Raw genomic sequence first — 13949 nt, 5'->3', positions numbered from 1 at the left:
AAATTGTTTTCTTAAAGATCTTCCGTCATCGATCACCTTTGTTTCTCCTCAAAGCAAGAAAAAGGTTCCTACTTAATAATTATTAAGCCAAATCAGAGTCCGTGCGTCTCTGAGTTGAAAGCTTTGAGAGTATTTTAGCCCCTAATCACACAATCCATCAATCAGCACTTGACTCGCATGATTATTAAGACCCATGGGTCGTCCCAGATTGAGTGGGATCATCCCAATGCTAGAAATACATATAACTACATATATTATAATTAAATATATGTCATCTATAGGTACAAGCAACACAACGAATGGTACCAGCAGTACCGACCGCGACTCAAACTCACATCGTGTCGCCTCGCCGACTTCACCAGCACGCAGCAACCCTCCACATTCTGAAGTAAGTTTTGGCTACTAAAAAAATTACAATGTAAATAATCAGATGGTGAAATATATTAATTAATATTATAAATTAATAAATGAAGATCGCAGAACATACTTGCCCGAAAATAAGTGGCATATATAGATAGATTCATATGTGATAGATACGTTATCACTATCGTAGACGTAGAACGAGACAGCAATGTATTCTTCTTTCTCATTTGATTGGTAATAATTGATTGTATCTACATACCTATAAATTTGTTTGCAGCTTTTCTGATATTGATGTTGATAATGCAACCGTATCTACCTATACGAGTTGCATAAAACTGCTTTACTAAACTAAAGTTAACTTAGTTGGTGTATTTCATTTTTCTTTCTTCTTATTTCGTCGTTCCATTTTCATAGCTACTCGTAAACAATGTTCCGAAGACACCTGCACCCGTCGATATAGATACAGTCAGCATCAAAAGTACACTTCAAAATTTTCAAAATTCCATATCATACATATTCTTTTGTATATATTCAATTAATTTCGATCTTATGCAATGTTCATTCAATTCTGATGCTAAGTTAGTATTATAAATTATTAGAATTAGTTGAAATTATTTGAACTATACCAACAGTGTTAACGGATTTTCTAAATCAGTACGTGTTCGTCGAATTTCAATGCTGACTGTACATACTGCAACCTTTAGAATGTTTGCTACTATATCTAATGAGAGTGACTCCATCTTACGCTTATCAATACATATATATCTTCCTCATTACATTTTATATTATATGTGTTGTTTGCTCGCATGTATTAAGACTAAAAATACTCAATAATTAAATCATGATATGGTATATCTGTAATAATAAAGCTATTTGATAATCACTCAAAATTTTTGTGAACTTTCACGATTGTAATATTAGTAGAATAACAAGCTAAATGTAATGAAAATATTCCGGTCTCTGTGTGTATAATTAATCAAGTATTAATTAGGAAAATGAATACGATTGTTATCGTCAAAAACGTACTATACAGTGTTGGTTGTTGTATATTGATTCGTTACTTAATCTACTAGTAAAACTAATTTGTATCAAGTATGTATGTCTAATGCTTAGTTCCCGCAAAAAGAACTCTATGTTGTCAATCGAACTATACAAACTTCCTAGTTTATTGATCCCTTCGAATTTTCCATTGTTCGCTCACATTCTTTATGCAATCCCCTAAATAATTATTTCACATCAAAACAAATAAATTATTCACGTTGTTTAAGTAACTTCACTGACAATCTAAAATCCCAAACATTTCTGAAGTGCCTAATTAATGTCGTACATTTTTTTAAATTAATATTCTAATAATTTTATTGTAATAACCTGTACTCTGGGCTTTTAGCTACTCTAATCCATTGCAACTACTCTATCCTCGTAAAGTTTAAAAAGAAAACAAATGTCCTAATGACATTCTTATATCTCATACCTATTAGTAATCATTATTAAATTTTGTCAAAAAAGGAGAAAATCTCAAATGAACTGTTTATTTTTGTAAATTCATTTGATATTTTTTTTTAATTGATTGTATTTACTCCTGTATATAGTTTACCATCCATATAAATTATTAGTGTTGTTAGTTCATCAATAAGTCTATAATTATTCGCCTTATTAAATCGATTAACGCAAAGTTTTGTTTTATGAAGCCTAAAAATTATTTTTAAACTGACTTTATCAAATATTTGTAGACTATATTATATATAAAACTTGTAATTGATAGGAAAATTATATAAAGTACACGAATTCATCTTACATTAAGCGTCCTGTCTTACTTTTTTTTTCTTTGTTTCTAGTTTAAAATAAAGTTCCTACTGAAAGGTCATGGCATTTAATTAACAATTTAGATGTATAAAATATAACATCGTCTTTCCAGAAAACTATTTCTTAACGTAATATGGTATAAACAACCAGATTCGCTTGATATAAAACGATGCCAGGTTTACTACTGATACTCGAAAATATAGTGTAAACTAGAAAGCAATTTTATTGTTCGCAATTTCGTGAAATTTGTAACTTATGTTTATAAGTGACAACATTATCCATAGCGGGCCTTGATACGAAACAGATCGGATTATTTTATGCTAGAAAAAGGAGAGATTTAAAGAAGAGATTTTATTTTTATTTATAATGAGAAACTAAAAGACTATTTAAATAAAAAAATGTAGAAATTGTACAAGTGTTCCCACTTATAAAAATGATCTTTATTAGTATCTACCATAAGTCAAAATTTATTTACTCAACAGTAAATTTTGGAATTCCATAATACTCTATGAAAGTACTAATTTAATTCGTTTTTATTATACTTGAATGATAAATGTATCTGGCTCAAATCCAAATGTATGAGTGAGCATGTAATATTCAGCACCCACCGCGTCAACCTTATTAACTAACCAATTACACAAAATCCTCTTTTCATTTCACGCCACCATTAAAGGTTTCGCCAAAAAGTTGGGAACGAGTAGGGGCCCTGTTTATCTCAATTCATTTTACTCAATCCCCCGCAAACATTGCTCAGACGAATCAACAGGGGATGTTTTTCGTTGGAGTTTTAATAGGGAATTCGTTTTAAGTTTTATTTTGTTTCGGCTCAGAATTAACTTTAAGTATTGTTATCTAACGTAACCGACGTTTCATTCCGTTTTTCTAAAAGCTGCCTTTTATTCAGAACATTACTGAGATTTTTTAGATACATGTAAATAAGATAGGTTTGTGTTACAATTCAATCTTACCTACGTCTTTGAATTACAGTGAATAAATAATATATCTTTCCGTTACATATCATATTATATTATATTATTAGCTTCATATCCCTAATTGCATGTTATTTATAAATTCTCTGCTTAATACCTCAGAATTTATAAATGACTTGACTCGTTATTAAATGTTGTTTTGCTATTCCTCCATCCATTTTTTTCAGGATAAACACTATCCTACTATATTATACTACATATTGCAAGTTCCAACTCGCAATATAACTTGCTCCAGCAAACTACATATTACAAATTTTCATTAAAATTGGTTAAGCAGTTTCAAAGATAAATATTTACGAATATCGTGACACGGGATAATAATGCGATTTGAAACGCTACATATTCCAGAGCCTAACACCAAACTGATAACATAAATATAACAATACTAGGTTAATACTAATCACTATATATTATTACAGTCAAGCAACTCCGGTTCTGAGAAATCAAATGGCACAAGCGCAGGCGGTAGTGGAAGCGGTGGCGGAAGCGATAGCAGCCCGCCGTGTACACCTCCCGCGCCCCCCACTCCACCATCTCGGCCTAAGTCCAGTAAAGCTAGTAGCACCAAGCCCAAATCGAGTAATTCGGTAAGTGATGCATTAAATTAAGTAATAGATATTTATTTCAATGGTTGTCAAAGAATTCTCTTAATTTCGTGTCCGAGTAAGATATTTCGTTTTTCAAGTATTTTTCAAGTATTAGATTGATCTAATACTTGAAAAATACTTGAAAAACGAAATAAATACTTGAAAAAAAAAAGAAGAAAGAATGAGGTTTCACTTGAGTGAAACCTCATTCTTTCTTCTCTTTCCGTATAAATATACTAATATAACACTCGAAATTTATTTTTTCATGTAAGTTAATATACTTTTATTGCTCGATTACAATCACCATATTTTTATATTTTATGCTGTTCTAACATAAATTTAGTCTTTCCAACTTTATTCTACAATCTTACTCTCATTTCACAATTTTTATTTATTTTAGTTTAATTACACTTTTACATTCTTTAGATAATCTTTACAGTTAATATCTTTTATTAATAATTAACCTACTGATCAATATTATTAAAACTTTCAGCACTAATTGTAGACAATGTTTCCTCTAATCTCTTATCGAAAACCGGTTTACACCATTGTTAATACATAATTAACAAACTAGCAAACAATTGTTCTCTAAAGAGCAGCATCTCAATTTACTAAGTGCAAAATAAACAGCAATTTGGAAATGAACACTTCGATCCCGAGTCGAATTCCTTTACAACTAAAAACAAAACAAGATCTTTTGTAGGGAATGTAACATAGTAAACTTGCCTTTGTGCTATCCATGATTGAAATTCAAAAGCTCGCAAATTGTTATTCAACATTGTTAGTATACTGGTTGTAATGGCACTCAATAAATCAACAGTTGAACACAACACTGTACTTCGTTTTTCAATATAAGGCTACCGATAGTTCTACAGCGTAGCGGTCACGAATTCACACAGTTTCGTAGCTAAAAACCCTTGCATTGCTCGTTGTATAAAGGAAATATGGCAGTATTAGAGAAACTATCTAGTAATAACCGTAATGATACTCTACAATAAAGATATTTAAATATTTTTTTCTTATACGAGATACATTTACACGTACACGAGTAAACATTAAAAAGTTAAACTTGCGATAGACAGATGTTCAAAATATTTTTACTACTTCGATCTGACTACAAAAACGTATCTAACATCTGTTTATGTCAAAACCACAAAAAAAAAGTTAATTGAAATATAATCTATTTAAAATAATAAATTTAATTAAAATAGTCTACAGATATTGGCACATATTACAAATAAATAATGTTACATTGACCAAATAATATTTAATCACTTAAACAAAGTTTTGTTGAACACTTTAGATAAACAAAGTTGTATATATTTTTTGTAATATAACCGTAAAGGTCTACACAATCGCTGTAAATCGAAACGAGAGATAGACAATTTAAATCTGTAAAATTAATTAAAAGCGATTTAACCCCTATTCGGTTGTGGCCTTAATATGTTTTTTATTACCACGGTGGCTACACGAGAGCACAGCTCCAACAAAAACAGCCGCTCCTGTGTAATATTTCAACAACATGCAACGCTGGTTATAACTTCGCCACGAAACTATTACGGCGAACTGTTTGCTTGCAATATAAGCCCGTAAATGGAAAGCTCTCCCAGCTAGACAATAATTGACTATTATTACGAACCAGCATTTAATTCTGTGGAATTATTAATCCTAGAATAAGATACTAGTAACAAAACAATGCGAAGGGAGCGTGAGAACGAGGGCGCCCTGGATTCTTATGTTAATACCGATACATCGCGGATTGGGTCCAGACTCGAGTGCGAAACGTCCAGTGAATTAAATCGGCCATTCATCAGCCATTGTAAGAGTTTAATAATTCAGATGCGGCCGCAATGCGACCCTGTACCAAGATACGCGGCCGGACCTTTTAATAAGCGATGCTTACGAGAGATACATTCTCAAAAGGATGGCCATTTGATACCGATCCATATTATAAATATAAAAAGGAACGCAAAAGCCCGCTCGAGGCTTTTTCTCCCTTAATGTCGTAATAATCTTTTTACTTTTAACTTTAATACGACAAAAGTAAATTCATTGGGATGAATTTATTTATATAATTGCTGATAGTCTAAATAAAATATTATAAGCAATTTTGATTTCAAAATTGATTTCTATATAAATTCCAATATATTATATAGAAACTCATAGAGCGATATTTTTATTTCTATATAAAGTCTAAAAAGATAAAGTATAAAAAGATGTATCAACTAATAAAACGATGCATAGCATCGCTATTAATTTATAGTAAGGGGTCTGAACTCGCAAAACTGAGCTAAACGTGGGAGCCGACCGTTCCACCTGTTTGTCCTCGCCCTCCGAATAGATACGCATTGAAAGGTGTCTGTCTATTCGATCTCGTCCAACTTGTTTTGAATACACTCACTATATCTTAATTCACAATACACAATTGATTTATTAACAAATGTGGAGCAATTTCTCACCGCATTTAGTTGCCCAATTTTTTTTCTAAATATATGTATGAAAGAATAGAAACTTAGGTATTTACTAATCATTATAATTATAGATAATTATATTACAAACTACATCTTGTCTTTTGTCTCTGTCTTTGTCACTGTCTTTTGTTTTAATGTTATTGTAAAGTGAAAAGTTAAGAAAATATTAAAAGAAACAAACAATAACTGATGCGCGCATCTCCAATACTAACACGTTGCTTTAACTGTCCACTATTGAACACAGGCCTTCCCTTTGGCGGGTTTTGCCAGTAGTTGCCATGCTTGGCAGGTGACATTTTAAAAGGCATGCTACTGCCCATCCCACGACCAATTACTTCCCTTAGTCGCCTCTTACTTTTATTTTTTTTTTTTATTTATTTATTTATTTCCAGACAACTGGGATCCATTCTTGTTAGTAAGTGTACTTAAAAACTATGTTAATACTTAATTACTAATAATGATCTAGTCCTCTCGGAGAGCATTTTCACGAGAGGACTATCCAATTTATTAACAAACATGTTCAGGATACTGTTGCTACTCCCGCGTATTCGACGTAAAAACGAAGCTGTCTTTTTTCGCCAGACTGCGTCAAAACTATCTGTGCGAGCGTCGGCAAACATCGCTGAGGCGCTACAGAAGCGCGGAAGCCGCAACAGTAACCTGAAACTATTATTAAATTGGATACGCAAGGCATTGCAGGCCCCCCGAGTATACTGGAACCACTGACTCGCCGAATACAACGATGTACAATACGCTTTAAATAGTGTTATTTTTACTGCATCTGTACATCGCGCAAATCGGCGAGACAACATATTGGCTCGGACCGACAAAGCCCTACGCTCCCTCTCCATATCTACATCGTCTCTAAGGCTGGTGGTCACCAGGTGACCAAGGTATTTAAATTGATGCACTCTTCTAATTGGAACACTATCCAACATAATAGGAGGTATATATGTTGGACACCTGGTACCCGCCTTAAAGACCATGTACTCAGTTTTCTTTACATTGTATATCAAACCGTGTGAAATAGCATACGACTCGCACACAGCGAGCAGTTTTCTTAATGCACTGACCGAGGGAGCCAGCAACACCATGTCATCAGCATAGCTGAGGTTATTAACACAAACGCCGTCCACGTAACAGCCAACGCGCATGCCACTGAGTCGCTCGATCAGTGAATCCATGTATAGGTTAAAAAGTAAAGGTGAGCTTAACCCTCCCTGTCTCACCCCACTCTCCAGTCTGTATGGCTCCGAGAGCTCATCTGCCCATCTCACACGATTCTCCTGTTCAAGGTACCAATATTTAAAAACCGAAATCAACTCTGGAGGCAGCCCGGTATCATTTAATTTCTGCCATAAAACGTCATACGACACCATATCGAAAGCTTTCGAGAGATCTAGAAAACAGGCATAAACTGGAGTCTGTCTGTCAGTATAATATTTGACAGTGTGCTTTAAACTAAATATAGCAGTCTCGGTAGACAATCCGGGCCGAAAACCAAACTGTCCGTCATGAAGGTTTATATGATTATGTAAGTAATAGTTCAGCACACTATCAAACACCTTGGCTATAATAGTTGCCAAGGAAATGGGTCTATAATTTGATTTATCTGACATATCTCCCGTCTTGCTCTTGACAATGGGTATCACCAGAGTCGACATCAAATCTGGAGGCAAATACGAGTGACTCACACATACATTGAATAGCATTGCGAGTACCCGTGGAAGATGAGAGCCAGCATGTCTCAGGTGCTCAATGCTGAGGTGGTCGTGCCCCGGTGATTTACCTTTCTTCATTTTATTAATTGCATACTCAATGTCTTTGGTTACAATTTTCGTTGACACTGTATATTGACCACTAACATTGAGACGATGAGAGACCCCCGAGACGATGGTCCCAAAGGCGAGTGCACTGTAAAATGTTCCTTAAATATTTTAGCAATATGTGCAGGCCTGGAAGCGCCATCAACACTCACCGGAGTGCCAGGCTTAACATTCAGCTTGTTGGTGGCTTTCCAGAATCTCTTAAAGTCACCTCCAGAGTGATGCATGGCTATTTGGTCCATTCTGATTTGTTCCTGATGGCGCTGACACCATCTCAGTCTACCCTTAAATATCTTACGTGACTCGATCATACGTTCATAGAATGGCCCACTGGAAGGTTTTCTAAAGAATAACCACTCACTAAAATGTCGCCTGGCACTCAAATGAGCCTCGCTCACATGCCTATTCCAACCTGCCAAAGTACGTTTATCACCCATTTTGTTACACATATTTAAATTAATATTATTTATGTAAGTATTAGTAGCAGCTTGGCATAGTATGTTTACAATATTTTTATATATATTATTTATAATATATCTGTGATTTATATGATCACAATATTTACCATAACATTCCTTACGATACCCAAAGGAAAAGAAGGAGTGGCTAATTCTATACCGAGACCACATGGCTAACTGATAACTGAATAGCCTATTGCATAAATATTAATCTAACAACTGATACTTTAACAATTTTTGTTTCAAAAATGTATTTTCATAAAATAATTAACATTTTAAATTTACACAAGCCAAGGTCTCTACCTTACAAGAAATAATATACAAAAAATGATGCTATCATACTTATACTAAGCTAACACCTAATATCGTATTATTTATTTCGTCACAAAATTGCTAGCATTTATTTTTTAGATGTTATATATTTCCTTATACATATATCTGTAAATACACAACATCGATAAATACACAACCTTAAACTTGTCATCCTTCAATCACATATGTAAACAAAACTATATCGATCCACATCTCCAGAAGGGAGTTCAAACAAATATAAGCCGTAACATCGAAATGCAAATATGCATGGGCCAACGAATTTAGAAATACCACCGCAATATTGATATAACAGGGAGACCATGGTCTATTGATATATACAACCAAAGCTGAAAGAGCCCTCTTAACGCGGCCGACAATGAGAGTAAGCACGGCGAGAATAAACTGCGAGGGACCAACGTTGAATAGACAACAATGTGCGGCGAGCTTTATTAAAAGCGCTCACTTTGATCGGGCTCCTGATTTGACGTCACCTGCAGGATGTAATAACGGCTCACACAAACACGGCCTCATAATTACAAGCGAGTTTTGTTTTGTTCAACATATTGACAGCGGTATGCCTTTGAGCATAAATCCGCTTTGTGCCACTTCATTATTGAATCAGTATTGGTGAATTTGCGAACATAATTATGTGAGAATTGAATTACATTTATTTATGAAAGTTGTGTTTTCAGTGAGCTCCAGTTAAATACCAGTTCGTATTACACGTTCCAAATTGTAATGAGATACATTTGAGCGTATTAATTTGATGTAGACAGAAGTGGGCTATTCTCTTCTTAATACTATTGTTTATTTATAAACGACCTAATATACAATTACACTATAATATAATTAACTATAACTCGCACTTTTATTTATTTGAAAAATATTCTTTTCATTTTGTAAGAAGTATCAATTTTTGTTCCAAGCTGAATTTACGTTGGAATTTCTAATATTAATAATAGACTTCTATTTTAGTATTTGCCTTAAAATGACTATTGGTCGATATAACTACCACATTTATAGAATTTAACATATTATGGAAAACGTAAATATTCGTATATATAGTATAATTTTTATTTGAGATTCATAATAACAGATCAATAACTCGCCGGGAAGAATACTTAAAACATGATATACCTACTTATCTACATAATATAAACTATTTTCTGAATAATATTTCTCAGTTTTATTTATAAACATGAGCAATATCTTCTTCCGAACGCCATTTCTGGTACTAGGGGTTGTAATATCTAACGCGTAATACAAGTGCTGGTTATTTTTCATGAAACAATTGCATGTAGTGCAACAGAGCGATTTAAGATACATATTGTACTAACAGAATCCCGCGGCTTTGCTCTGCTTATGATAAAAATGATCCTAATATATTAATCTAGAATACCTATTATTTTTTACGTGCTAAATTTCGTTTAAATCGGTTCAGACATCTTTACAAATGTTTGCATTTATAATATTACAAGTTATTATTAACCTATAGTTACTTGTAACGATATATTTTCTCTAGTATTTCACGCTTTATTTTGAATTAATTATAATTATTTACTGAATGTATTCTATTTTAAAATTGTAATATACTATAACACAATGCAGACTAATATTTCCCAGTAGGAAATATCAAATAAACAAAGCACAGATGCACATATGGGGCATCGCGTTCATACCAATACAAATAAATCTTCCACTATTTTGATTGGTGACTGGCCTATAGCCGTAATTCTGATGCTCTACCTACTCTGTTATTCTAGAATCGACTCGAATGCATCATGGAATAGTTGATATGCTTATTTATTCTTTATCTTCTATATCTATTGATATAAATAAAAATGAATCGCAAAATATCTTGCTAAGCGCATAACACGAGAACAGATGGATCAAAGAAGCTAATTTTTATTTCAAATATTCGTCTAAGTCCAAATAAGACTATAAAGAGAAAATTGAAAAAATACTATTTTTATTTTCTCATACAAACATACTAACAGCCAATTCACATATTTTAATGAAACCGATTTTAACGGAATTTTATAAATACATATTGTTTTTAGTTTTTGTTAGTTTACGCCATCTTGGGGTAATTTTAGATATTGATAGGAACCATAACTTCGCCGAATCAACCAACTACACAATATTTTTTTTACAAACGGCCTGTGACATTCTCTAAGATTTTAATTCGCAAATAAAATCAGCTACTTGTGTAGTATGAAACTTACCTAATTACTCCTGAGTAAAATCTGTTGTTTACAAAATCGATTATCAAAATTGGCAAAGATAGTATAACATGCATACGAGTATAAAAAAAAAACATAAACGATTTGTGAACTTTCCCCTTTTAGAAAACGGTCATTATGCAGTAGCTGGGAAACTACAATATAAAATGACTACCTATGTGTGTTATATATGTTTTTAGCACATTAACACTAATAATTTATGTCTATTAATAATATTCAACTGAACCGAGAATCAATCTGAAATATTAAGGTAATTAGAGCATTTCTATAACGATTTTACCAAATACGTTCCTTCTTAATAACATAATCAAGAGACTTATCCTATATTATGTGTATTTAAGTAAGTGCGTGTTATATACAGTGCGTATATTGTTTCAAGGAGTTGCAAATCACACTTGGTTCTCAGATTTCGTATCTATTATACGACGTTAGTGTTTCACATGTGGTATAACGCTTAAGGCGCTCAATTTAACACGATATTGTGCTTATCTAATTGTAATACGATATATACGATTATCTAGCCTACTTATACGTTTATGATTGTATCAAATCTTAGACGCCTACAAGACGATAGATTTTGATATCAATTTTGCTGCAGTCACAAATATGATTGACGGAAAAACGAAGCGTGTAATGGGGTGGCTGATGGATGCGAGATATCGATCGTCTACATCCCGTTTGCCATTAATCATTTGTAATTCATTACTGATGGCAACACTGACAGAGAAATCTATAGTTCAATGGGCATCTTAAAACATGTGCGTTGTACTCTTTAATAAAATAAAAAAGTAATTTTATAAAAATAAAAACAACAGATTAAAAATATTTTAGTAAGAAAATCTTTTGTTAACCCACCTATACTGCCTAGATATTCATTACCCATTTAATCGTACATATAAACAAATACGATTTCTATCTAAATAATGGATATCTTACATAAACTACAATTATTTATCTAGGTAAGTATAATTGTAATTGAAATGCTTTGCACTCTGCTTTTATCTCATAATAGAATATTAAAATTTATTAACAAAGACTAGCAATATCTTTGATTAAAATTAATGTAAAATATTATGTCACACTTTTTTTATTTTTTTATACAACTTAGAATGGCAAACGAGCTGATGGCCCACCTGATGGAAAGTGGTAACCGTCGCCTATACACATGAGCAGTACCATGGACATAACAGAGTATACTGTTTCGCCAATGATACCCCCCATGCGTTGCCATTCCTGAGGACTCAGATGTTATTCCTCTGTACCCAGCAAATTCACGCCATATCCCACCCTTCAAACCGAAACACAGCCATGCAAACACAACTACTTCACGATTGAAACACGAATGGGACAGAGGTACCCAAGCAATCGACTTTTGTACAAAGTCTCCCTCTATCACAAAATAACAAATAGGTAAATATATAAATATCTGCTTGTCGTATCATAAAAATAATAAAAGTAGTGCACCTTCTGTAATATGTTTAGAATCACTTGTGATACTGGAACGGGGATTAGAATTATGATAAATTTGAAATAAAAAAGTAAAATTTTAAATACAAAAGTATTAAAATTATTTTATATCAAATCTTTTATACCCTCATATTCTACTCTGGTTATTCATAATTTTAGTAAATTATGAATAACCAGAGTTATAGATAGCTAAAAAATTTAAAAATAAATATATTCATGAATATACCCGCTTGAAATACCAATGTGCATTTAATAGATACTCCTACATATAATAGAGACATGAATGTAAAGCTTCATTTGTGTCAGGACTCAGACCATACAATGGCATTAGATAGTAATAGTATTAGATACTCTGTGGTAGTAAGTACTTACATAGTAACTATTATATCATCTGTATTAATATAGTTAATGCTCTTATAATGTCCTATGTTCCATTAGTGAGAATAATAATTACAAATAGACTAATTTTAATTTGCACAAAGTAAACAATTCTACCGCGCAAACGAATTAATGTAGAGAGTACATTCACCCGTAAAGACCATTCTAAAATTAAAACCACTTGCGTGTAATTCCACTGCAATCCGTACAATGTTCATTACGTATTACTTTGTAATAAAAGCGTTGTGAATGGTCATTTCATTTATTCCCTAAAATGGAAAATATACACAAAGACGAGTCTCCGCTACAGAGATTATTAGCATTATTATAAAGAATGACGACATAATGAAAAAAAATCAGCATTTTGTATTTATGCTACGTCCATGTAAAAGATTATCGAATTACTTCATGCCCTACGTAGGCTACATAACGTTTAAGGGCAGTAGTTTGTAGACAATTTACATTTTGTCCCACTAACAAAACGTCCATCGTATACACAAGTCTTAAGCGTTATTGTTTATTAATTTCCGTGTTACAATATCTTCACATGATAGATCTCAAATCGAAAATACAATAACAAATAACACAAATAATAATGATTTAAATATTTTATCAATATTTCTTGTGATAAAATTTATACTTGAACGTTTCCAAAATATAAATCCTAAGAACGCCACAAATACACTAAATAACAGCTATTCGGGGGATGTCGATACATATCTAGTACGAAAATTGGTTCAACGGTTACAGGTCTTGAGACTGCAATCTGCAAGGGGCGTAAATTGCATTTGCTGCCTCCACGGGCCACCCGTTGACTTCGCACCTCATGTTCTTAGGCTGGAAACACAATGAACAGCGGGGAAACGATTAATCTCACACTCTAACACTATAAGACACGTGAAATACTAACACTATGTTACGTCTTAAACTTTTTATACCACAAGCATACAGCCCGTCTGATGATAAACGGTCACTGTAGTTTATGGACGCCAGCTACACTAGTGGTGTCACGTGCACGTTGTCAACCCTGAAAAAATCTTTTTGAATAATCC

At 32.9% G+C, this 13949-nt stretch overlaps 1 protein-coding gene across 1 annotated transcript in view; it reads left to right on the top strand.

Moving 5' to 3' along the window:
* LOC113519720 (zinc finger protein 541) overlaps positions 1-13949 on the top strand; it is a 344226-nt gene that overhangs the window by 309153 nt on the left and 21124 nt on the right. Inside the window, exons 8-9 of the mRNA XM_026904897.3 lie at positions 282-388; positions 3575-3742. Of these exons, the coding sequence (XP_026760698.1) occupies positions 282-388; positions 3575-3742 (275 nt within the window). The remainder of the gene's footprint in view (positions 1-281; positions 389-3574; positions 3743-13949) is intronic.

The sequence above is a fragment of the Galleria mellonella genome, unplaced genomic scaffold (assembly GCF_026898425.1).
Source record: "Galleria mellonella isolate WM207_F2 unplaced genomic scaffold, CSIRO_AGI_GalMel_v1 utg65, whole genome shotgun sequence".
Taxonomy (NCBI): Eukaryota; Metazoa; Arthropoda; class Insecta; order Lepidoptera; family Pyralidae; genus Galleria; species Galleria mellonella.
This window is presented reverse-complemented; position numbering and strand designations above follow the sequence as displayed.